General features: G+C 40.6%; 1 protein-coding gene and 2 long non-coding RNA genes across 14 annotated transcripts in view; 1 reads left to right on the top strand and 2 right to left on the bottom strand.

Annotated features, from left to right (window-relative positions):
- The window catches only part of LOC111940634 (uncharacterized), a 51080-nt gene extending 29699 nt beyond the window's left edge, over nucleotides 1-21381 (bottom strand). For all 6 annotated transcript variants that reach the window (XR_015280397.1, XR_015280398.1, XR_015280400.1 and 3 more), the window contains exons 1-2: nucleotides 21035-21381; nucleotides 20537-20660 (exon numbers count right to left, since the gene is read on the bottom strand). This is a non-coding gene — a long non-coding RNA (uncharacterized LOC111940634). The remainder of the gene's footprint in view (nucleotides 1-20536; nucleotides 20661-21034) is intronic.
- LOC147648448 (uncharacterized) lies at nucleotides 13983-18890 on the bottom strand. The gene is made up of 2 exons (XR_015280406.1): nucleotides 18824-18890; nucleotides 13983-14154 (listed from the first exon to the last, which is right to left on the bottom strand). It is a non-coding gene; the product is annotated as an uncharacterized LOC147648448 (long non-coding RNA).
- Nucleotides 21382-21441: 60 nt separating the features above from the next.
- The window catches only part of UHRF2 (ubiquitin like with PHD and ring finger domains 2), a 78893-nt gene continuing 73995 nt past the window's right edge, over nucleotides 21442-26339 (top strand). For 4 of the 7 annotated variants that reach the window (XM_023943460.2, XM_086867895.1, XM_086867894.1 and 1 more), the window contains exon 1: nucleotides 21442-22073. In XM_023943460.2, the coding sequence (XP_023799228.2) occupies nucleotides 21921-22073 (153 nt within the window). In that variant the 5' untranslated portion in view covers nucleotides 21442-21920. The remainder of the gene's footprint in view (nucleotides 22074-26339) is intronic. The other 3 variants (XM_086867898.1, XM_086867897.1, XM_086867896.1) reach the window with 1 other exon arrangement.

Here is a 26339-nt window from a genome sequence, read left to right as displayed (position 1 = left end):
TATTTATTAAAAATAAGGATAAAGTAAGCTGCTGACAATTGATTCTCCTCCACTACTACACAAACTAGCTAATCTGTGGGCAATTTTATAGTATTGTAAACAATGAACAGAAGAAGCACTGTTTATCTAATGCTGGTAGGAAAATAGACATACTAGTATAACTGCACTGTTATACCAAATCATATACCTTATCAGAGTGACATATGCTTTAGGTAAACAAAGAGATTATCAGCTGTATACACTGAATTGTTTATTTAAAAATGGTTAATATTTTATTACTGTATGAGTTACTTAACTGTCACTGAGAGCAAAAGGAATTCTGATGAAGGAATTTTTTGGGAGTTAAGACAGAGAGATTGCAATATCAGCCATAACCTGAGATATAATTATGAGAATTATAATGTTTTTTAGCCAGTCCTCACCTACCTGGGGGATATAGAACCATCGTTTTCTGTGTTTAGGAAGACCATCTTATTGTTCCCATAGTTTCTAATCTTGTTCAGCACAAAGGAAATGAAGATATTAACAAGCTGATTTCTGTTAAAAACGTGGTGGTAATGAACTCTGTTGCCTTTAATGGAAGACCTGTCTCACAATCCTCTACATTCTACTGCTGACTACATTTAAAAAAGTTAAGTAAAACAGTACTGCTCTAGGCAGTGGTACTGCCATTATCTGTTTCATTGGGTTTAAATGTTATGCTTCAATTTGCATCAGAATACAAATATTTTTAATTCTGCTCTTACTTGGGTCTTAAATAGGACAAATCACCAATCACACTTTTACCACAGTGATGCACACTAGTAATGCCCGAGACAATTAAAAAATAAGGACAATAGTTTTCTTGGCCAGATCAACCAGCATGGAGTACAAGGGCTAAGAAGTTGGCATTTGGAAAACAGGCTCTGAGGATTTTCATTTGGAACCTGCTGGTGTTGGCAGAGGCAGACTCTAGAAAGGCTTTAGGGCTACTGAGAATTACGGTTTCTCAGATCTCCTAGTAACTGTTCTGTTTCTTGAACCCTTGCCACTTCAGCTACACAATGAAGACTGTAGTTGAATTCTCTTCTGTTTGAATGGGTTTCTAAAATAAGAGAATGACCAAAATATGAAAATACAGCACTAAAGCCTTGTTGAAGCAGGTCAGACACAGTTGTAAAACCTGAAAAAATTTTACCTTATGTTTTGAAAACAATTTACCTTGAAAGTAGGTTGTTAACTGGGATGTGATTTCATAGGCTGAAAATTTAATCTCAGAAATAAAGTGCCTCTTTCTCAGGGTACACTTTGAAAATGTTTTGTGTTGGCCAGTAACTGACTAGTTCAGCAAACAGATGAGTCAAATATAGCTTGGTGCTGTCTCATAACAAAAATCTAAGAAAAGATCAGCTATTTGGTTTCATTTTTAGCAAAAGCATGGGAAGGTGATAAAAAACCTGAAATCCAAGAAGGAAAGACCCTTTTTACTGTACATGCTGGAATAAGGAACTGCTTTACATCGTCATCTAGCAGTCTAGTTTATATAGTGTAGCTGCTCATATAGTAGCTGTGAATCATATAACATTCTAGTGTATTTCTAGCAGTAAAAAATATATCAATGAAATATTATCTATGTCAGAACAGTAATTTTAATTTGTTTATCAGTTTCAGTACTTTATGTTCTTAAATTGCCATTTTTTAAAAGTGATTATATTTTAAAGGCAGACTTCATCACTTCCCCCAGACCTCTGCAAAGAGATTCAGGAATATTTTTTGGACAACTTGCTTCCTCTCAGTTCTCTTTGAAATCAATACAGAAGGTCTATTTGTTGATCTTTCCTCTTGCAACATACAAAATAGCACAGCATTGGCAAGAAACCGCACGCTTGTAGCCAAAGCAACTCTCCCCAGCCCATGCCCTGATCCACATCCCCCCGCCCAAAAAAAAAAAGAAAAAATGAAGAAGGAATAGAAACAGAAAACCAGAAAGGAATGAAGTTAAGGAATAAAATCACCATGGAAAAGGAGAAACCATTCTACATCTGTTTTGAACTATCAGGAAATGTGTCATGCAGTATCTACTATAACAGGTCTGAAAGCCTTTCTTCAAGCAGCAGCATGAATTGTGGTGGCCATGTAAAGAACAGGAAACAAATTGTATATAAGAATATCACCTGCTCACTTACCAGCCAACCATCCCCAAACTACAAATCAGTAAAGAGCTGAAAAAGGAGGGTTTCTCCTGAAATACATTATTTTCAACTGTTTTAATTCTCAATGAAAATGAATTATTAGTACTAGCATAACTATACAGAGAATTCTCCAATCCGGTCTTTCTTTCTCTCTGAAATATAGAATAACTGTATTTTGAATGCAACAAGCAGAAACACATTTTCACAAAATTAGGGAGTTCTTATAAAATAGTCCAAGAATCAACCATAACAGAAAAAACAAAAAACAAAAACAAAAAACCAAAAAAACCAAAACATGATTTCTATAATTTTACAGAATTCTGGGTGGTTTTCAGCCAAAGCTGAGGAGGACAAATTTTAGCAAGGTTTTTATTGATCCAACAGGCAAATTTGCATAGACATATATGGCAAAATTCACAGGAGGAAATTGTTGACAAAAATTATGTAGGGCTTTGCAATGATATGTTAGCCAGAGGCATTCTTTGTATACCTTAATTTCTTAGCATTAAGCAATTATATCCTGAGCTACTGCAGCTACTACATATGCAGTTCCCAAATTTGTGTGTACATTTGTTTCAGGCTTGCAAGAGATTTACGGGCTTTCAGACATAGTAATAAAAGAAAGAAACAAATTTAAAAGAATGATTAAAACATCCTGAAAGATCTCAAATTTTATATATCAAATAGACAGTTAAATAACAAGTAGTATAACCTACATTTCATACTTCATTCATAAGACAAGAATACTACATTTTATGAATATGATTGCAATATATTTTTTGGTCATTGAGGAACTACATCAATTACTTGATACCATAACATAGGTAAATTCAGGGGGTTTTGCATACATACCTTGTCTACTTACAAAGATAATTCAAAATTGTATTTGCTTATCATTTATTAAAATATGAATAAAAAATTCTCAATGTTCTAGGAGTTGCTGGAGATAAAAAAGTTAAGAACAGGCTTAGTTAATAAATTATACTTACAGTTATGTCAGATGAACTTCAACTAAAGATTCTGTACTAAATGACATATTTGAATGATAATCAGAAGAGAAGCATGGCTGAGTATCACACCATACAGGGAGGAACAAAAACTTGAAATCCATCTCTGGTATTGAAGTGAGTTCTTCTTACTTTTTAAAATTGATAGTTGTTCAGCTACATCTTTTTCTGATCTTTGTGATTATAAACATTACAACTATTTAAGACATTCTTTGTCAAGGAACAAAGTCAAGTGTTTTTCACTGAAGATCAATCCCTGTTCAAGTTCTGATTAATAAAAATTATAGGGAAAAAAGCTACTTTGTGCAAGATTATTTGTACAAAGATAAAGATAAAATTAAAGATTTATTAAAGATTTAATAATTTAAAGATTAAATTCAAAGATAAAAAAATATAAAAATTCATTTTCCTTTCAATTAATATTTTCTCTAAGCTTAGAAAGGAGTGGTGATTTCTATTTACTCCTTGAGCTATAATGTAAAATTTTCTGGATTGCAGATCCTTGTCTGCTTGTAAGTGCTAGAAGTCATCATTTCCATTGCTTTTTAGTTTACTCTGATAAGTGAACAAATAATAGAAAAATCATCCATAAATGAAATGTAAGAATCTTTTAAAAGAATCTAAAGAAATCTTTAATGAGAATTTTAAAACTTTTTAAATTCAGTTAAAATAGCACACACTTAACATCAAAACCATTAAGATTAAATTGTATTTAAAATAGAAAGCAGATGAATTAAATGTCTTCCGACCTCATTCGTTATTATATGGTACATTTCCGTTTCCATTATATAAACTGAAAAAAACTCCAGACCTTGGTGCTCACAGCTTAATTAAATGAGTATTTAGAAAACACAGCTCCATACCCTGATCTTCAGAAATTCTTACATTTCAGGGACAATTCATTCTTCACAACAAAGACAAAAAGTAAAGGACTTAGCATTTAATAATAAAAGCAAGTTTTGGATAAAAGCACAGTACCCAACATCTTGCAATCAAAGAGATAGAAACTCCTCAGTGATTAATTTTTATTTCTCGTGGCTGTTTGTCTCGCTAGAACCCACTGGGTGGCAGGGTTTGTATTCCCTTGAGCATTCAGTGCATTCCCATGTTGCAACTGTGTTTGGTGAGCTCCACCGCCTCAGGAAGCTGCTCAGAGTAAATGAAAAAGCATCTCTACTTGTGGTCTGTGGGTTTGCAGGTGCAAGGTGTCCTCCCAAAACATCAGGAGGAAGTTCATGTAGAAAAGAGTGGCTGCTAACATGTGAGCAGAAAAGATGGTTGAAATACTACAAACAGCGGCTAAAAAAAACCAAAACAAACCAACCCAACCCCCCAAAAAACCCCAAACCCAGACAGTACACTAGAAAAAACATTTAAATAAATATATAAAACAAATAAATAAAAAATGAAAATAAAAACCAAAATTGGATTGGATTCTTTAATTTTCTTATAATGAACCCTAGAAAGAGCCAGACATAGTCATAGTCATCCTAACAGTGAATCCATCCTCCTCAAAAATCTTGTAAAGGCAACAGGACAAAACAAATCTAAGGAACAGAGGAGTGTTGAAAATTCTCAGCTTAGGGGTGTCAAGGATAACAAAAAGGAGAGGTGTCAGAGTATACTCTGGTTAATGCAGCAGTTTGGGTTTACAGTTTAGGATTTATGTTACTTTTATCAGCAAGTTGATCCTACAACAAATGGTCCTTTCTTTAGTTAGATCCGGATATATGCAAGATGATATATATCAGAGAGCTGATTACATTGATTTTTTCTGATGCAATAATTTTAGGGCAGATGGTAACATTTGCAACTGTATGATCTCCACAGATTAACACATGGCATGACCTTCAGTCATTAAGGATAAAACATAATCAAGTCTGCATCTTGCTAAAGCCTTATTTATTTCTCAGTTTTGCCATTTGGTTAAACTTCTAGCAATATTCCTAGAGAGATTTTATCGCAAAGCCTATTGTGTGAAAAAAACACCGATGTGAATTATAAGATTCTTGAATGCCTCTACTAAAATTCTACAAATGTTTTAGATTTCTAGTGTATATCCCATAGAGCAGTATGAAATTACTTCATTTTTCCCTTTTTATTCTCTGATAATCCCCTGAAATACCAAAAACTAAAAAACATTTTATACTAAAGGCATCATAAAAACAATAGAGATAATGGACTAATTCGGTCACCAGTCACAGATTCATTTTCTTGAGAAATCATCTTAATCCTCATTAAAACTCATTAAAATTCCAATTAAAATTAAAACTCATATAAAATTCCAAGAAGTCCAAGAATGTTTTTACTCAATATTTTAAGGTCATATAGCATTCAGCCTTTATTTTTCAATCATAACTGTTTTTTTACATTATAGTTTCTATCATACAATTTGTCATTCTATGTATGTTGAATGTAACAGATATGTAAGTATGTGGAGATATAAATACCTCTTTTTTTCTTTTTTTTTCCAGAAATTAACGTTGACTGCCATGATGTACAGAAGGCTGATAGTTTTATAGCACACTTGACACATAGCTGCTCAGAATATCACAGCAAACCAAAATCACAGTCACTTATACCAAGTCAGTTAAGCAGTTGAAAGAACTGACTTACATTACCTTTAGGAAGTGATACCTTACTATTTGTATAAAATACCTTAAACAAATATCTTAAAGAAAATTCCAACCTATTTATTGCAAACTGACAAATGGTTATCCAGAACTAGCTATTTTGAGCTGCTGGTATTACTTGCAAAACAGAATTTAAGACTTCCCTTAGTGTTTCTGTCCTTATAGATCAGGACAGACACAAGTTGTCCATACTGACTTTAAATAGCCCCCTATTCATCATGTTGTCAGTTTCGAATGTACTTCTTGGGTATCTAATTTTAGCACATGATGTGCAATTAGCTTAAATGTTTCACTCATAGGTCTACACTTGATACCACAAGTGCTAGGTATTGAATTGCTGTTGGATTACTCCCACTTACCCTACCTGTCTATTAAAAGTCTTTGTTTAACGAGAAAATTTTGTGTTTTCCAGTAAACTGTTGGCACAAGAAAGCCCTCTTTCTCAGAGGGCTATTCTCTATCCTGTCCCTACGATAACCTGGGACAAGAATGTTCTGAATTTCCTGTGTAAAGAGGAGCAAATGTGAACCATTTAGAAATGTCTTGCTCATTGCTGTTGTGGGTTGCACACAGTTCATGAATCACTTCTATGACAGATATTCCGGAATAGAAATATTTCTAAAAAGATAAATCCTGCTTCCACCAAAAAGTACTTGATGAAATTTTAGTATAACTTTCAAGGGGTAAAATTATAATCTCCTTTACAACTTTATAAAATATAAATGTTTAGATAAGCAGTATTTGTTGCTACAGCCAAGAAAGACACAGATACACAAAGAATAGTAAGCACTTTCTGAAAGCATGTCAGCCAGAAGTGGAAGAGAAAGAGCAAGTAAAGGGAGTGTAACCCCCACCCACAATGAGCAAATTAGTAGAAACAGATGAGTAGAAGGCTCAACAAATTGAAATGCTCAACTAATTTTTTGCCTCAGTCCTCCCTGCAATCTCTCTTCACAAACATTAAGTGGATGGACCACAAAGGAGGGAATTGGGAAGGAAGGAAACCCGCACCTGCTGTAAAGAAGTATCAGGTGCTTATGACCACCTGAGGAACCTGAAGGTACATAGGTCTCTGGGATCACAGAAGATGCATCCCAGAGACCTGAAGAAACTGGCTGATGTAGCAGCCAAACTATTCTTTGTGATACTTGAACAGTCATGGCAGTCAGGTGAAGTCCCAGGCAACGGGAAAAAAAGAGACATTGCACCCATTTTTTTAAAGGGTAGAAAGGAGGATACTGGGAAGTACCAATCTGTCAACCTCAGCTCTGTGCCTGGGAAGACCATGGAATAGATCCTCCTAGAAGCTGTGCTAAAGCACATGGAGGACAGGGAGGTGACTTGAGGAAATCAGCACTGCTTCAACAAGGATAAGCCTTGTTGGTTATCCTTGTTGTTATGTTGGTTGTTACCTTGTTACCTTGTTGCTATGGGTTGGTCTCTTATGATGGAGTGCCTCCATCAGTGGAAAGGGAAGAGCTAAGTATGAAATGTGTCTGAACTTCTGTAAGGTCTTTTACATGGTGCTTCTACAACAGCCTTCCCTCTAAAGTGGAAATACATAGTTTGATGGATGGACTGTTCATTCCATAAGGAGCTGACTGGGGGATGCCATCAGTGAATAGTGGTCCATGTCCAAACGGACATCATGACAAGTGGCAGACCTCAGGGGTCCTTACTAGGATCACCACTGTTGCATATCTTTATCCCTGACATAGATGAAGGAATTGAGTGCAGTCTCAGCAAGTTTATTGACAAAACCAAGCTGTGAGTGGTCGTGCTGGTTTTGAACTAATTGGTGAGAAGGGAAGAAGCCACTCACAGAGATGATTTCCTAGAAGGGGTTTCTGAGAGCTTCCTCTGTGCCTAACGAAAACCAATAGCTGGCTAGTTCTGAGAACTGACAAGCTATTGAACCATTTAAAAAGCTGGATCCACCTCTGTGAGATTCACACTTAAAGACGGGCAAGCCCAGGAAATCTCTCTTTTGCTTCTGGCTCTGAAGAGGTAACTGGGTGCCAGTCAGGCTGGCCCCACTCCGCTGCAGCCCGAGCAGCCTGGTGGGGCCAGGCTGGACCCTGCAGTGGCCAGGCTGGGGGAGGGGAGGCCATGGGGCCCCAGCCAAGGCTGGGCTGGGTTGTGGCTGCTAACATCTTGCTGACACTAAGTCCTGTCCCGCTGCTGGCCCATGCCAAACTGGGGTCCACTGAGCCCCAGGAGTGGCTCTGGGCCAGGCCAGGCCCCCTCCACTGTGGCCCTATGTGGCCCCAGCAGCTGCCAGGCAAAGAGAGGGGAAGTCATCAGCCCACGGCTGAAATTGAAGGAAGCGGGAGCCAGAGACCAGCCATGCAGCCAGAGCAGCTGCCACTGTTCTGGCTGGGCCCCCTGAGATCTTGGCACATCCCCAGCTGTGAAATCCATCACTGTGACTCCTTTGGCTACTGCCCAGCAGGAACTATCATGACTGTCTGCAGGTCTGGGTGAGATATTAACTCTTCCACTGCACAGATGAAACTTGCAAAAATTGATCCTCTCTTGAGTGAGAGAAAAGGACAGAATGAAGACTTGTAGAGGACAAAATGAAGACACCAAGGTCAGTAAAGGAGTCAAGTCCCAGATGGAAGGAGAATTAAGAGATGCCTTACTATTGGGCTGAAAGTTCTTTTGGTAAGGCCATGCAGATGGACTATGATACACTAGGGACTAGAATATCCCCTTTAATTCATGAGAAAGTATGGGTGGGTGGAGTGTTCGAACTGTAGACATGAGCAGAGGCATCCATAATGAAGCAAAACAGATGTGGAAGTAGCTGTGATCCCATGAGAGGCTTGAAGAGAGAGAGAGTGATGTAGAGATAGTGATCTCCCTTTGCTCCCAGGGAGAGAAGACCTATGCCCCCAGAGATTAAGTTGATCACAGAGATAGATGAAGAGAACCTTTGCTTTTGAACAGCTCATCCTTAAAATAATACCGCATAAGCTGATATGGCCCATTAACTCAGCTGTGGAAAGGCTGTGGAAATGAGACGAACTTCATGATTGCAGATTTTCCAGGCAGCTGCTATTCGTGGAAATTAAAAGCCATGAGAGAACTGTTTCTTCTGGAGAAGTCCCCATGGCATGGTGAGAGAAAATTCATCTCCCTACAAGAAATGATGAAAGACTATTGTAGAGGTGGTAACTGATTGAAAAACCCCAGATTTCATCTCTATGTTGTCAGCTGGGAAAGAAGCCAGGCAGGGAGAGGAAAAGTGTTCTGAAGGTTTTATTCTGAATTTTCTTATTCTTTTAGTTCTGTTAATAAAGTTTTCTTTATATATTTTAAGTTTTGAGCCTGCTTTGCCTTCCTCCTAATTCATATCTCACAGCAGGAAATTAATAAATAATTCTAATAGGTGCACTGGCAATTTTAGCCAGGGCTAAACTCACTACATTATTTGTTGTGTTGGCCAGGAAACTCAAATTGGTGAACCTAAACCACTACAGTGGCTTACTTTCAGGTTGAGAGTACAACCATTCAGGTTGACAAATGTGAGAGAGAATGCCATACAGGACTTTGACAGACTTGAGAAACAGGCCTACAAAAACATCATATGTTGTAGTGCATTTTTATTTTACAGTCGTTGAATGATTTAATGTCAATGGTCTGTTCTGGTCCCACCTGCCCCCGTCCCTGCATTTTACATTCTTCCAAGTTGGATTATTATATTCCTCCCCTTTGCCCTTCAATCACTGCAATCCCCACCCTGTATTCCAGTCCTTCCTTATCCCTCATTATAAACTCTGCCCCTAGTTCTGGTTCTATCCCTGTCAGTCCCCCGTAAATCCCTCCCCTGCCCTACTGGAATTCCCCTAAAGTATGACTGACTCCCTGTTGGTACACGTGACCTGCCCTCTCCACCCCCTTTATCCTTATTGGTCACTGTATTATATTCCCCTCCTCTCACTCCTCCCTCCTGGATTTCCTATTGGTCCAGAGAGTGTACCCATCCTCTGTTCTAGTGCTGTATAAAATCCGAAGAACTCTGGTGCCTGGGGCTCTTTGGTCCCTGTTCCCTTTGGCAAATAGGCCTTCCTCAGAATTTCACACTAAAGGCCTCCCTCTCCTCTTTTGTCTGCTCCCTGATGCTGACAGCCATTCTAGCTGTAGAGCAGGTGCCTCTAAGGTTCAGCTCTCCCCATCGCAGTGGGAAGCTGCTCCCCACTCATGGCACCACATTGCCTCTGAGCTAGCCGTAGACTCCAGTGTGGTGTCAGTGATACTCAACAAGTTCAAACGCAAGGTCATGTATCTGGGTTGGGGCAGCCTCCAGTACTAACACAGGCTGGGTTGGATGAAGGGAGTGAGAGCAGCCCTGCTGAGAAGGACTCACAAATGCTGGTAGATGAGAAGCTGGACGTGACCCAGCTGTTGTGGTTTTAAAGCAGTAACTAAAAAATTACTAGAAGACTTACTTATTTTTTTCCTTTCTTTACGCAGCAGTCTCTGGTGAATTCAGTCACGGCAAAACCTGCAGCCGAGCCAGGGACCGGCCTGGCCCGGCCAGAGCCCGGGGCAAGCCCCGCAGGCCCCATCTCCCGGCCAGGAGCCGCTGGGCCCAGCCCAGCCCCCACCCAGGCCGCATGGCCTGGGAAGGGAACAGGAGGCCAGCTGGACCTCTATTACCTTTCACAGCCAGGAAACAAAGAGACAAAGAAATTCCCAGGCTTAGGTCTTAAGGTGGTGTTCACAGGTTGATCTCACTTTTCAATGGTCAAAACTGCTGTCAATTCTTAGAAATTACCGATAATTGGTCAGGAGAAAAGACTCCCATCAGTCACCAGAAGCTTCAACTTCCTTAGCTCTCAAAACTATCTTAAAGGTAAAGTCACCCCATGACACCAGCCATGGGCACTCCCAGCCCAGAAAGCCAAACATGTCCTGGGCTACATCCTAAGAAATGTGGACAGCAGGGCCAGGGAGGGGATTCTGCCCCTCTGCTCTGCTCTGGTGAGGCCTCACCAGCTGTGCTGCATCCAGCTCAGGGGTCCCAACACAGGAAAGACATGGTACTATTCGAGCAAGTCCCAGAGGAAGCCATCAAGATGACCAGTGGGCTGGAGCATTTCTCTCATGAAAGTGGGCTGAGAGAGTTAGTGTTGTTCAGCCTGGAGAAGAGAAGGCTCCAGGGAGATCACTGGGGTCTTAAATACTTAAAGGGGGCCTATAAGAAAAATGGGCACAAACTTTATAGCACAGCCTGTAGCAATAGGAGAAGAGGTAATGGTTTAAAGGAGGGTAGATTCAGACTGAAAATAAGGAAGAAATTTTTCATTATGAGGATGCTGAGACACTGGAACAGGTTGCTCAGAGAAGCTGTACATGCCCCATCCTTGGAAGTGTTCAACACCATGCTGGATGAGGCCCTGAGCAACCTGGTCTGGTGGAAGGTGTCCCTGCCCATTACAAAGGGAGGAGCTGGATTAGAATGACCTTCAAATGTTCCTTCCAACTAAACCATTCTATGGTTTTCTGAATCTGCAAAAACATATAAGAATACGTATAGTGTAATTTCAACTGACAGTATTTACTTACATATTTGCAACACCTAGTCACTTTTCATATGAATCATCTTGATTTTGATTATTGTTTATTTTCTCATGTTTAAGCAATATACTGAAAATTAAGCAATATAGTGACAATTTGATTATGAATGACATTCTAGCTCCTTTGCTTGTACTTTCTGGATCTTATGATGTTTAGAAGAAAAACAAATTCTGTCCGTGGTACACACAGTTTCACCTTTTAAATACTTTTCTCTCTGACATTTAATTAATAATCAGATCACTATATAAGAAAAGACACACGCTTAAAAACGAATACATTTTCAGCTGATCAAATTTCATATATTATGCAAATAAAACCCTGTAAAATTTGGCATGCATGTGTTCCTTAATTGATGACTAATTGCTTCAGCCTTCATAAGTAAATATTTTTGTAATTAAGATATAATTACTGGGAATGATTTTCCTATTTGTCTCTTTCATATTTTTAAGCAATTATTGAAAACCTTGTTTGAGAAGTATCAACTTTATTCCCAGTTTTTAATGGGGTCAAGCAGGTAGAGGGGTTTTAATAATTTTCAGACGTCAGCATATATACTAACACAATTGCAAACCCAGAACATTTACTCCTAGGTTAACATTCACAAAAGAAGCAATTGTCTTTAATTAGACAATAAAATGAGGTTAGCATTTCAGTTTGGAAGGATAGCAAAGGATGATATTCTACAGTTAAGGCTGGATCTGCTATGGGTGAAATGCTAGATCAGACTGGAAGATGGCTCTTCTGGGCTAGCGTTTCAGGGAGAATTAGCCAGCACTGTTGAGCTAGTGAAAGACCTAGAAATAGACTGCTGTAACCCATACTAATAAATTATGGAGACACGTCATTGCAGCTAGGTTTAGACCTGAACCTAGGGTCCCGATATGCTGTTTCTAGTCTTTGCATTTGCAGATTTTGATGTACTAGGATTATAGTTATATTAATCTGGGAACAAGTTTTAGGAATGATGAACTGGTCTTAGTGCTGTTTTCCTGGGAGCTGTTGTAACAATTAGGGTTAATACTGTTGCTGATGAGACACTGTTGACTTACAGTCATACCTGGTTCCACAAGAAATTTCTGTGTTTAACGTTAAACATGATGCCATCATATTGAGTTTGGAGAAGAACTGGAACTTGAAATTACTTCACTTGATGAGGTAAGGTTACAGAATTGTTTAGGCTGGAAAAGACCTCTGAATTATAGAGTCTGACTGTTAACCTAGCACTGCCTTGTTCACCACTAAACCATGTCCCTAATTGTCACATCCTTAAATTCCCTAATATCAAATCTAAACCTCCCTTGGTGTGAGCTGAGGCTATTTTCTTTTATCCTGTCACCTATTACCTGGGAGAAGAAAGTGATCTCCACCTGGCTACAACCTCATTTGCTAAATATGAGAACATTTGAGGCTCATTTGTTTTAACAAAAAATATCTCCTCTTGTTTTCTCTCAGATTCCAAGGGGTTTTCCCAAACCAGCAAGTCCCACCGTATCTTTTCTCTTTTAATTATGGTAGCACCCATCTTACTGTTCTTCATATTAATGAAATTTGAGAATCATTTAGCACTGATACTAGCCATCATCAAACAGCAGAGATACGTGAAGAAACAATGTGAACTTCTGAATCAGTTCTGGAAGGGACTTATTAGAATGCTGTAGTCTCCTTACTTCTTTCTACCTTTTTCACAGAAAAAATGGTACACAAATATTAGAAACAGATTGTAGAAAATAAATTTAAGGCTGAATTTTTCCCTGAGCTTCAAGTACACCACTCCATGAACATGTACAATGCAAACTGGCAGTGTATGCTTCAGGTTGTATGGTCCTCAGCACAGGGACTCTTCTGACTGTAAATACAAAGAACTTTTATTAGTTATAAACAAAGTAAAACACCCACTGCTCTGTTGTTACCTTTAACTCTTAGGCTGCTTAGTGTAAAATTCTCATTCCAGCTGTCAAGAGCCCACACTTGTCTTAACAACTTACGCCTCAACCCTTCTGGCAGAAAAAACATTGCTATAGACATAATTTTTAATGAGGCAGAGTTGTTAGCAGTTCTGTTTCCATGATAATCAAATAGAAATATTTAATTTATGAACTTTTATTGTCACAACTTTTCTGTCTTTCATAACTCACCTGACACGATGGAAAGCACAGTTAACTCTACATATAGGGTAACATGCTCATGCACTCTGCATTATCTGTAACAATTATACTTCATTTGCTGTTGTTCTTATCATCAAGTTTAAATCTGGTTAATGAAGTCACCCATCCTGCTTTTCTCTCTCTGCCTTCCATGCTGAAATAGTCACATTGACTTCATGGGAGTTAAGTGACACACATCTGCCAAGCTCAGAAGAAGGACAATTTCCATTTCAGTCTTCTTTCCCTCTTTCCCAGAAGACATACCAACATATCTGATAATAGTGAAACATCCACACAGGTTATTACATTGCCTTCAAGTCATTACAAGACTGTCGAGAAAAATAAGCCCTTAAAAAAAATTTCTTTTCTTTTCCTTCTTGGCTCACTGCTCCCCTTGCACAGCTCCTTCTTAAAACTGTGGCTTATATTTCTCTCTTTCTATTTTCTTTGCTTGGTATGATGCTTCCATTCTTCCACCTCCTCCTTATACGTCCTGCACATTTGTCTCTTGGTCATGTTAATTGCTTGCTTCTTCTGCTATCACCATTACTTTATCCACATTAAGGTCATTACAGAGGTCTCCTACTGGCAAAAATTAAATTTGCAAAACAATCTACAGTGTTTTTAAGAATTCAGGCAGCAGTTCAAATACCAGTACAAACATAATCTCAAGTGACCAATTATCTTTATTTTCATTCTGAAGCAACCTACCCATAGAAGACTGTGAAAATTCCTACATTTGCAAAGGTCCCATTCTAACAGTTCACACTTTTCATCCATAATTTTAAACTGTCAACTATTTTATCTCAAAAACCAAAAACATTGCATCGTGGTTTTCTTTTGACCACCCCATCATAAAAAAACTCAACTTTAAAACAAAATCATGCTTATCATTGTGTCATTCTCAATTTACTTAAGCTTCATTTTATTTCTTACTCTTGTTCTATAGTTTTTTTCTAAGAAAAGTAGATTTGTCTCATCTCACAAAATACTGTGTAAAATTTTTCCTTTCCATGCAACTCTATATTTTTTTGTCATTAATCTCTTGAGTTTGCCTCCATGTATATCTTTGCATTTTGTTCACTTCACCCATGTTTTACTTTCTTTTTCTTGACTCCTGTTCCTTGCTGTAGTAATTATAATAATTTTTGGGCTGTCATCCCCACCCCTCATACAGACTGTGCTATTCACTCAGTTTGTCCTTTAGCATTACCTAATTTTCTCATCAGCACCACCCAAGTGAGCATTATTGCTTTCTAAATAATTTGCTCTTTTTTTCCTCCTGTAGCCCTTTGGGTTATATTCTGAAAAGTGTGAAATGGGATATGTTGATGCCACCTATTGCATAGGAAAACTAGTAAGTATGAAGTGGAAGGGAGGAACTGAAACATGTGAGCATTAGTTTCCTTCTTTCCACCCCATATAACGTTGGGCAGGGATGGATAAAGAGGGTATATATCAAAATAAAAAGCATATGAGAGGTGGTGAGGATTTTAGTCCTATTTTGTGGGACAGACTCGGATCAGACTCACTCCCAGCCAGTAAAACAGTCACCTTTCAATCAAGCAATGGAAGCAGAGGGTATGGCAGTCTTTTAGATGTGTCTCTTTTAATTCTTCAGATTTGTTGAACTGCAAATGATCTTTGATTCTTACCAAGAGAATCTTGAAGGAAGTTTTTGGAAATTATGGTGCTGACTTACAACTCTAATGGAGGGGATATGTAAGCTATATTGAATGCCTTTTTACTGTGGAAGAAAGAAGAATGGTATTAGAAAAGGCAAAGTAAGAGCAATTAGGCAGGGGTCTGGAAGAAGTTTCTGCCCTGCCTTTGCCCTAAATCCTTGCATTATTTATAGGCAGGAAGCGTTAATTAGAAGATGTAATTGTTGTGATACTGGAGAATTTCGTGACAAGGAGTAAAGATGACCAGGGGAAAATATCAAGGCATCTCCAGCAGACATCCTAGTTCCAGTACTGCTAAGCAAAGTTAAAATACCAGTTGATTCAACAATGGAAAGAAGAGCTTTGTGGCCATTCCTACAATTCATAAAGTGTACAATTGGAAAAATTAAACTGATTAATTAGTTTCTATATGTGCCAGAATATCCTCTTCACTTGTTCGGATGAGATTTATTAATGCAAGTTAAATGCTCAAATAACTTCTATTTTTTAAAATTCTGTATAGCTATACCATCCACAAGAAAAGTCAGGGAAGGCTGGAACCTGTTTACAAATGACTCAGACCTCAGAAAAACCTATGACATCCAGGAGGCAATATATAATTGTATGTAATTATGTGATTATGTTATAAAAAATGGAATCCCTCTTGTATGAGATTCAAAAAAAACACCTAAAGCAAACACTAGGACTCCACTTAAAAGTAGAACTCAAACCAGGAGCAGACTTAGTGATGATAAAACAATGACTGATCATAACTGGAAGTATATTAAGGTTTTGAGCCCTTTACAGAATCAGAGAATGGGTCAGGTTGGAAGGGAGCACAGTGAGACATCTGATCCAACCTCCCTGCTCAAGTAGACTGTCCTAGAGCGCATGGCACAGGAGTGTGTCCAGATGGTTCTTGAATATTGCCAGTGAGGGAGACTCCAAAACTTCTCTTGGCAGGCTTCTCTAGTGAGTGGTCAATCACACAGTATAGAAGATCTTCCTCATATTCAGATGGAACTTTCTGTGCACCATTTCCTGCACATCATGTCCTATTCCTTGGCATCACTAAGAGCCTAGCTCCATGTTCTTGGCACCTCCCCTTCAAGATACTTACAGACATTGATGACGTCTCCTCTCTGTTGTCTCTTTTCCAAGCTAAATGTACTGAGCTCTTTCAACTTTTCATCATAAAAAAGTTGTTTCCGTCTCTTATTCATCTTAGTCATCCTCCACTGAACTTGCTCCAGGAGCCCCATGTCTTTCCTGTACTGAGGAACTCAGAACTGGACACAGCACTCCAGATGCAGCTTTATCAAGGCTTAGTAGAGGAGCAGGATCACCTCCCTCAAGCTGCTTGCAATGCTCTTCCTAATGCACCCCAGAACAGCATTGGCTTTCTTGGCCACAAGGCCCCACTGTTGGCTCATGAACAGTTTCTTGTTGACAGGTGAAAAATCATTTGCATCTAGTGGGTTAATACAATGCTTATTTTTCACAAGACACTGGCTCAAAATTCTTGCTCATTTGGAAGCAATTGGTTGAGTATTGCAGTAACTGGTGGTTGAAGTATACTTTGGCAGTTTGTAAAGAAAGGTAACATTGGAAAAGGGAGTGCTTCCAGGCCAGGGGAAATCAGCCAGGAAACCTCAACCTAGTTCTTCAAATGACCAAGCTTATGACCATAAATGAAGAATTCCCCTGAAGGGCACCAGGGGAATCATCCTCAGCTGAAGCCCTAGTTACCTCATTCCTGGGGAATCAACGGGTAATTTTAAAAAAATTATATAGGAGCACCTCATTCAGCACTGAATAAATGCAGAGGAAAACTTAGCTTGGAACCAGTAAGTGGGTATGAGACAGAGGAAAGAGAAGAGGCCTTTTTTTCTACAACTGTTACCATTTAAATTAAGAAAACAGTGGGGGACACATCAATTTTTGTGTAAGCCTGAATGCCCAATTCCCTTGTTGAGGTGAGATTTATTGAGAAAATTGAATAATCAAATAACTTTCCTGAATGGAGTAATACAAATTCAAATACCTGAATGAAAAGCCATTGAGACAAAGATTTTTATGTTACAGGAATCCAATGAGATAGAAGAAACACCAGAAGAGGAAGAGAACGCTGAAACCTCATTGGTATGGGCTACTGATCAAAGCTGGAGAGTTGTCTGATTTTGAGTGGGAGAATCTAAACCCTGGGTGGAAGGTTCAGCTAACATGGACTCAGGTATCTCAGGACTTCAAAACAGCACCACTATGGCTGGCAATCAGCTGGTAAAAGAAAGTGGAAAGCTGGAAAAAGAAAATCTGAGCAGAATTTTACTACAATGTATTAATGATATTCTGCCAGCAACCAAGACTGAAGGAAGTGCCTGGGTGCTACTATAAGTCTGTTAAATTTCTTACACAATCTGGATACAGGATATCAAAGAAAATGGCACAAAGAGGAAAAAAAAAGCCCAAAGAAGTAATACAACTTGGTTTTGTTATGTTGCAAGGCAAAAGCAGCTAAAAACCTTGGGAAGCAACTAAAAGGAAGCCATTTGTCAAACTCTGGAGCCAAGAACTGTACAAGATCTATAAGCCTTCTTAGCAGGATGCTAAAATACCAAATTGCCTTACTGGAGCAGGACAATGTTGATCCTATGACTGGACCTCAATAGTGATCCTATCTAGGACCCAGAACTGGAGCTATATGCTGGTGGGAGCAGCATGGTATTAAATGGAAGATAGGCAGCTCGGTGTGCAATGGTAACCTTGACCCAGGTAATAGAAGTCCAGGCTTTACATAAATACATATTAGCACAAAAAGCAGAATTAATGGCTTTACACTTAGCGCTGGCTAAGGGTAAACATATGGACCAATTTAAAATATGCTTTTGGAATAATACATGCCCATAGAGCATATGAAAGGAAAGAAGATTGTTACAGGCACAAGGTTCTCCAACAAAGTATAAAAAATAAATTAGTTAACTACTACATAGTGTAAAAAAGCGAAAAGAATGTTGCAATGCACTCCTGAAGCCCATCAAGCAGTTTGGAAACTCCTCAGTTAATACAGGGAATCAACGAGCTGATAAAACAGCCAAAGAGATAGACGAAAAATACCTAGCAAAAAGTTGAAAGTCCTAGAACAAAAACCAAATGATAGTAATCAGGATGGGCAGTTAGCCCTATCCTTAACAGTTATGGAAAATCCCAGCAATTGATTGTTAACCTCATGTGGGCAGGTAATTGTACCTTCAGAATTAAAGTATAAGATAATGGAACTAAAACATCAGGAAACACTTAGGGAAATGGAGAAATAGAGAAATAGGAAGGAAAAGTGGAATTGCACTCAAATATTTGCTTGCATCAGGAAGAATCCTGAGGTACAGCAGCTCATATTGTTATAAATAAAGTTGGTTTCATAGGTGGGCTTATGAAATGTTAATAATGTAATTTTGTTGTGAATTATTAAATAATGTAATGAATTGTTATGCCTAATTTATGTAATAAGTTATGAAATAATAAGTTATGAAGTTAAATGTACTGTAGTATGGGTGTGTTCCCACTAGAGGGGGGTGGTGAGAACTCAGTGAGCTTAATAGAGGGAACTTTCCAGAATGTTACCTCATGGGGTGATGACAGCATTCTAGACTGTAACAGGAGAATGAGCCAGCCAGGGAAATCAAGGCATTCCAGAATGATTGGTCAGGAATGCACCACAAAATGGACCAACCAGCGACTGGAAAAAAAGGACCAATCAATGAAAGGATCAAAAGCACACCAGCCACTTCAGGAGACTTTAAAAACCTCTGGGGTGCCCTGCACCTGGGTCTTTCTGCAGAAACAGTGTCCCAGGAGACACCCTGTGTGGTACACAGTCTGCTACTTGTATCTGACTTGCTGCATATGCTCCAGCTTACCGTGGTCTCATTAGTTGTCCTGATTTTTTTTTAATAAACAGGCCTGAGTTTTTTCTTTAAAAAGTCCTGGCCTCGTTTTGTCTGTTCATAACAATGTCTGTGGCCCAGGTTCTGACTTCTTGGTGGGCCTTGCTTTTGCAAAGTATAACTGTGATCATATTAATAATTGTGATAATGGCACCTGCTTTAAGCTGCTGAAAAAACATGATTTCTCATGCAACACAAGGAACTTATATGATGTTAGTAAAAAAGCAAGGTGAGGCTTATGAAGGCTCAAAAGAAAGACAAGCTTCACAAGCCTGAAAGAGTGGGAAAGTTGTCTGATGAAAAATCATTTATACATTGCTTATTCTTCAAAAACCACTGGCCTATGGAACCACACAATACTTACTCTGTAGGAGGAAGAACTGGAAAGCTACAAGCCTGGTTGTGCCTACTTTTTTTGACCGGATGGTCAGGTATGACTTTGGGGTCAGTGACCACCAGGGACCACCAGGACAGAAGAACACAAGTGTAAAGGAGAGAGAACACATAATAATGATTTTAGGGAAATGATTATCATATGCATGTTTATTCAAAATCAAAAAATGTTATGCAAAATATTATGGAGCCTTTTCAGTACTCAGCTTGCACAATATTTCAGAGGACACAACCCTTTGTGCATCTGGCTGAACATAGAATGCCTGTTTCTTAATGCTATGATGATGTTAAGTAGTTTTTATTTTTACCAATTTTTGGTAAAAAATTGCTTAGCAAAATTTCCCAGCTCCTTCTCAGAGATAATTTCCAGAAGGTCAAAAAGCATTCCAAATAAAGGATAGATGAAACAATCATGTTGATTATTTGTCATTTTACTAGTGGTACTTATAGTTTATTGTGTTTTAAGTGTATGCATATACATATGGAAGCATATAAAAATGTACTTTCTAGAACATACCAAATAATGATGATGACTAGTATAAATGCAAAACGATTATCAAATTTCATTAAAATGAAGAAGAGTAAGAGGGATGCTACTGTAATTACAAGAGAAAAGATACAGTGGGACTTCTAGCATGGGAAAATCCCTTGGAATTTGAGAGAAAACAAGAGATGTTTTTTGTTTAAACAAATGAGGCTCAAATGGTCTCATATTCAGACAGAGAAATTTAAGTCTCAAAGGGAAGAATCATGAATGATGAGTGATTTAGGGAATAATTGAATACAACAAATACCAGAAAGACTCAAAAAAGTGGGAAACTGTCAGGCAGTAATCATAAATTTCATCTGAGTTAGCAAAATCAGATAAACGGATGTCCTTTAGATTTACTTCGTTCATTATTGCATGAAAACCACATCTCTAAAGCTTAAGCTACCTACCTCCAGCTGAAGTCCCTCACACACTGAACATGAGCAACAAATTTAAAATACATCCTACCTTTACATCAAAAAGGGCAGAAGATTGTAGAATCATAAAATGGAGGTCAGTGAGCTAGGAAGGGACGCAGTGGGAAAGGCTGGTGACATGCATGACCACTTGGTGTTATGATCAGTAATGAGAGCTAGGATAAGAAGGAGAAAGCGCAGGGTATTAGGAGTTAAGGTGCTTGTTTTCCTAAGCAACCTAAATATGACAAAGCTCTAGTTTTGTAGAAATGGATAAATGCACAAGTGCCTGTCAACCTTAAGTACTGACTCATTTTGCTTTGTGTGCATAGATTTTGGTTTTAACTATTAAACGGTTGTTACTAAGATGCCCATTTTGTAATTTTTAACCTTCTTTGTTCTCCACCTTCCTGTGACAGAGTGACCAAAGGAATGTGTGGGGCCCAGCCACCCAAGGGGGCTCCCCCGCAACAGCTATGTAACTCCAGATTTGCCTGGTGGTCATTTGCAGAATTGCCAAATGCAGAAAAATACAGAGCCAAATGCACACCAGATTCTCAGTGTAGACGAAGCTTGCCTTCTCTAGTCTCGGCCCGTATTTCCATCCACCGCTAGGATTAATCTGTATCTTTGGGGTAGGGTTACATGCAGCTGTGTCAAGGTTTTACGTCCTAGGAAGCGCTGGTCCCGGTTGATCCATGCATGATGGGGCGCTGCCCGGCCCGCCAGCCCCGAGGACAGGGCCCTCAGAGCCCTCACTGCCGCGCGTGCCCCGCGGAGACGCCAACTGCCGCTGCCCCGGCGCGCGCCAACCCCTCCCCCCTCAGGCCTCGCGCCGGACGGCCATAGCGCGCGGGGCGAAGAGGGCGGGGCCGCCGGGCGGCCGGAGCGCGCGGCGGGAGGGGGCGTGGTGGTGCCGCGTGCCCGCCTCGCTCCCCCCCCCCGCCCCCCGCCCCCGCCCCGCCGTGTTGTCTGCACGGCCGCGGCCGGGCGCTCTCGCGAGATCGGCGTTGGCGCCGTGACCTCCATGTGAGCGCGGCGGCGCCCCCCGGTAAACAGTGCCCGGGCCGGGCGATGGCTCCCGGCGCATCCCCGTAGCCCTGCCCGCCGCCGGCCCGCCGGGACTCGCCGCGATCCGCGCTGCCTCGGCGGGATCGGGGAGCGCCGTGGGATCTGCTCGGCTCCCCTTCCCTCTCCCGCACCCCGCCGAGCGGGACGGGCGGCCCGGATTGCGGGCGGGAGGGTCGCGCCAGCTCCGAGGGGTTTGAAATTCCTGCCCCGTCGGGCCGAACAAAGAGCGGGGCAGCCTCCGGACCCCTCCCCTGCACCTCCCACGCCGCGGGCGCTCACCCGCGGAGCGGATCCCGTTCCCACCCCCTGCCTAGGTCTCCCCTCCTTTGCCCGCAGCCGCCCGAGCAGGCGAGAGGGTGCGCACCATGTGGATCCAGGTCCGCACCATCGACGGCACGGAGACCCAGACCATCGACGACCTGAGCCGCCTCACCAAGATCGAGTGCCTGCGGGAGAAGATCGAGGAGACCTTCCGCGTGAGCCCCGACCGCCAGCGGCTCTTCTACCGGGGCAAGCAGGTGAGGCGGGAACTCCCCTATTTAGGCGGACCCTCGGGGGTCTCCCCTAAACCACGGGCCCGGCTCTTTGTGCGTTTTCGGGGTCCCCGTCTCCACCCATGTACCGTTCTAGGAGCTCCCGCTTTGTTTACTCCTGGGTCTGGGGGGAAGGGAGGGCAGCGGGGAGCCCCCCCTGACAGAATGCTCCGGGACCCCCGTTTTCCCCGATGAAATACAAACCCCAGGGAGTAAAACCTTTCACCCTTCTGCGGATCTTGGTGAGACCCCTTTGTGTGTTTGTTTTCCCACCTGAGCGGTGAGAGGCTCCTCCCTCGGCTCCCGCCTTCATCCTGCCGAAGTGACAGGGTAGCGGGAGGGATGCGGGGGGAAGGAGGAAGCTCCCGCGTTCTCCTCCGTCCCGCCGCAGCCCGGCCGGGCAGGGCAGGGCAGGGCGGGAAGCGGGCCCACCGCGAGCGGTTTCCAGGGAAAACGCCGCCCCGGGTCCGCACGTGGCGGGGCGGGGAGAGGCAGCGCGCTAGGTTAATTAGCGCGGGCAGAAGTTGTGGTGCCACGGTGTCCTGGACTTGTGAGTCCCGGCGTGTCCCGGGTGGGATATGTTTAGTGAGGCGCTTCATTCCTGTTCCGGGAAGCCGGTATGACAGGGGTGACTAGCTCGAAGTTTTCTGTGAGGTGGTACCTCCCCTCCCCTGGGGTGATGGAAAGATTTTGTTCCGAATAGGTCGCCGCAGGCTGTAACTTCGCTGATGGGTGTAACCTTTGAAGCCGCGTTACGTAAACTGCGAGGTGTGCGCAGTGCTCGAGTAGTGAAAGTGAAGCATAGCTGTTACCTGACAGGAAAGGCACAGAATGTGTGGTACATTTCGGGAAAAGTGACTGCGAAGTTGCATCTTCTTACAGCAGATGAGTGAACTTAAAGCGTTCACCTAAGCTGAGTAATGCAGGGCAGTGAGATTTCTGCCTCAAAGGAGATAAAGTGTGTATCTTTACAAACATGTGGATGAAACTTAAAAAATAGTGATCTAACTGTTAACCAGGAGGCAAGCATTGCTGGCTAGACACTAAGCTTAGATTTTTGAACCAATAGCAAATTACTAGATTTTTGTGGTCTACAGATTGGTGAGAGCGAGCACTTGTGAGGGCTGATCTCTAAGGAACATTATGTACAAATATGTGTTTTTCTGTAGGGGCCAAATCAAGGAACAAGAGTCTTGGAGTTCTGTAACCTGCTTGGCTTTTTTCTGTGCTAGCACACTTCTTTGGGTATAGATGTTTATATGGGACAAACCCAAGGTTTTTACCCCAAATTCTTTATCTGAGAAGCAGGGAAGATGAGTCTGTAATGAGTTGTGCTTTTCTGTGTAGTCTGACAGTGGCCAGACCAATTAGTGTGAACATTTTAGATAGCAGATGTCTTGCTTGAGAAAACGGGATAGTGAAATATTATAGCTGAAATTGCATACATAAGCAGCATTTGTGAGTTTGGTACTTAGTATATCCAGTTTAGGACACAGTTGGGATCATGTTCAGTGAAGAGTTAGGGGAATTGTTTTTTATAGTTTCACTCCCCATAAATGTTAATTTTCTTGTAATTGCCATAATTAATTCTGAAGTTTCCTTCTTGATTATGGGTTGCTTTCCTGTTTCCATGGTGCTTATAAGAAAAAAGGTCAGAAGGGTTGCTCTTGCACAAGTAAAACTGGATATTGAGAACATGAAACTAAATAACTTAATTCTCTTAGGGCTGTGATAAAATAAAATAATGTTTATTTTAATATTAAGAATAAAAAAAATGTTACTTTAGTTAGATGTGAGATGAACAGAAAGCAGTATACTGAGGTGAAATCTTTCAAAGCCCTAGAAGATTGCTGTATGTGTTGTAAAAAATACTATCTAGGCAAAATCCTTTTCTTATTTGGTTAGCACTCAGTATGATTAAATCTGTACAGTCTGCTAGTAGAACTGTGATCCCGCTACTAAATACTATTTACTGTAGTCTCTCCGGAAACTTCTAGAAACTCTTGGATCTTGCAAGTGGTGAGATGCCTGGCTAATGTCCTCCTGAAAATGGGAGGTATATGAGGTTATAAGGATGTAGAAACTTAAGTGAGTCATTGTTTATGGGCTGAATTTCAACAGCATCATGTTCTTAGCTTGCAGCAGAGAACAATTTCAGCTAAGATTTTGAGCTGGAGCCATTATTTTGCATTTTTTTTAGGAGTATTTGTGTCCAGTTAATGTGCTATATTATAGTTTGCTGTTGTGTGGTCTTCAAAGACAAATGCAAACACTTAAGTGGTCAGAACTTCTCATTTCTGTTTTTAAGGGTTAAAATACCCTAGAACTACTGGAGGAAGTCTAGGATTGTCATTAAGTACTTTCTGTTACTGTTGTGTTGGTGTAGTACCTTGTATTACATTGGGGTTTTTTCTTGTAAGTGCCAGGAGTACTACTAATGCCAGGACTTTGTTGAATGGGCTGGCGTCTTTTCTTTTACTGCCAGGAGGACCTACCATTCACATGTGACACTGAAGGTTGACCAAGGTAGTATTATTCTATGAGATGTGCATCCTGTGCTCTCTGGGCTCCGCGTTTCTGCAGAGCTGAATGACTCTACTAGCCACAGAAGTCAAGGCATATTCTAGATTGAGGCGGAACTTTCAGAGAAAGTTGTTGGTTTTTTTTTGATTCTTAATTCTGCAGTTAGCCAGACTGCAGAGAAATCTACTGAACTTAGAAATGTGAAGTGATGTCCCTTGCTTTCCCTCTTGACGATGGTAGATTATTATCTGGAAAGATTTTCCTATAGGGGCCACAAGTATTTCCTTATGCTGGAATACAACATATTTTAACCTTGTCCCACTACAGGCTTTTCACATCTAATATTTTTCTGTGCTACATGATAACTCTGAATAACCTCGTTCTTAGAGAAATTCAGAAAAGCAAGATGACAATTTGATTTCCAGCAGCATATTCATCCTCCTAATTGGAAAGCACGTGAAGCTGTTCTTGAGAATAGAAATTCTCAGTTTATTCACAAAAGTGAAGGAGATATCTTGGCATTTTAACCTACCGGAGCAGATTTTCTGTAGAACCAAGTTACAGTCATTGTGGGATTTCTAGTTTCTTTCAGTTACAGTGCTGGAAAAATAGAGCAGTAAAAATACATGGAAGTTTAAATTTGAAAATATATCAGAGAGTTAAGCTTCTCTGTAAGACTGTAAGAGTATTAATACCTATTATACGTTTTGCATATAACTAAACATGCACACTCTTGTATTTCAGCAACATCTACTGTTTGTGGAAGATAAGAACTAATGTCTTTTGTTGGCTTCTCTCATCCCATCCCAGCCCACCCTGCTGGAATTTGAGTTTGGTGAAAGTTTGTATATGATTGCTGTTAAAAAAATCCATTATCTCAGTATCCTTTCCATAGTGCTTACCAAAGTAGGGGATAAAAGACATTGGAGCCCAAAGGTTTCTTTGACAGTATATATAGGAGTCAGTGACTGAAACAACTTTTGAGGTCATTAACCTTGTTGGTGAGGAAACCACTCCTAACCTGTTTCATGGGAGACTGAAGTCAGCAGGAGGAGGTGAGAATATTGAAGCTGTTCATTTATTTGAGGTGAAAATTGCTGCAAATCAGGCCTACTTCACTGGAAGAAATTCAGCTTTGTTTTCATGCACAAAGAAGTGTGGTGGTATGTATCATGTTACTTAGCTGTGCAAGTTGAGTATTTAAAGTCTGGTTTGTTAGACCCACACTGTAATATCCAAATATTTATGGTTTTGTTTCTGTAAAATTTAACAAACAATAGAGGGGTAAGAGGAGTGTGGGAGCTTTAGCTTTGCATGAGAACATGTGTGTGGTAAAGTAGCTTCAGTAAAACACACAGTTAAAAATCTGGCAGTAGGGCATGCCTTTATTACATGAGGCCTCTAGCTTCTGGGTGACCTGGGCTGGCACATGAGTAGTGGGTGGAATCTCGTATGAGTTTAAGCTTCCAAACTTCAGGTTTGTATACTGTATTTTTAAGTTGTCCTTAATATTTACAACTTGGGTGAATTTCCCGAAGGCTAGAAAAGCTACACTTGTGAAGTCTTTCCCTCAGGAAGGGGAGTGCTAAGCCTATTCATAGAACAATTGAGTTTCTTAGCACAGACTCTTCCCAGCTTTATTTTGCTTGGAAAATTGTAAACATTTTCAGCTGAAGCTGTCCAAACCCCATCTGCTTCAGGCAGAAATCTGGGGTGAGAAATCTTCAG

Source organism: Cyanistes caeruleus, chromosome Z (assembly GCF_971803275.1).
Source record: "Cyanistes caeruleus chromosome Z, bCyaCae1.hap1.1, whole genome shotgun sequence".
Lineage (NCBI taxonomy): Eukaryota > Metazoa > Chordata > Aves > Passeriformes > Paridae > Cyanistes > Cyanistes caeruleus.
This window is presented reverse-complemented; position numbering and strand designations above follow the sequence as displayed.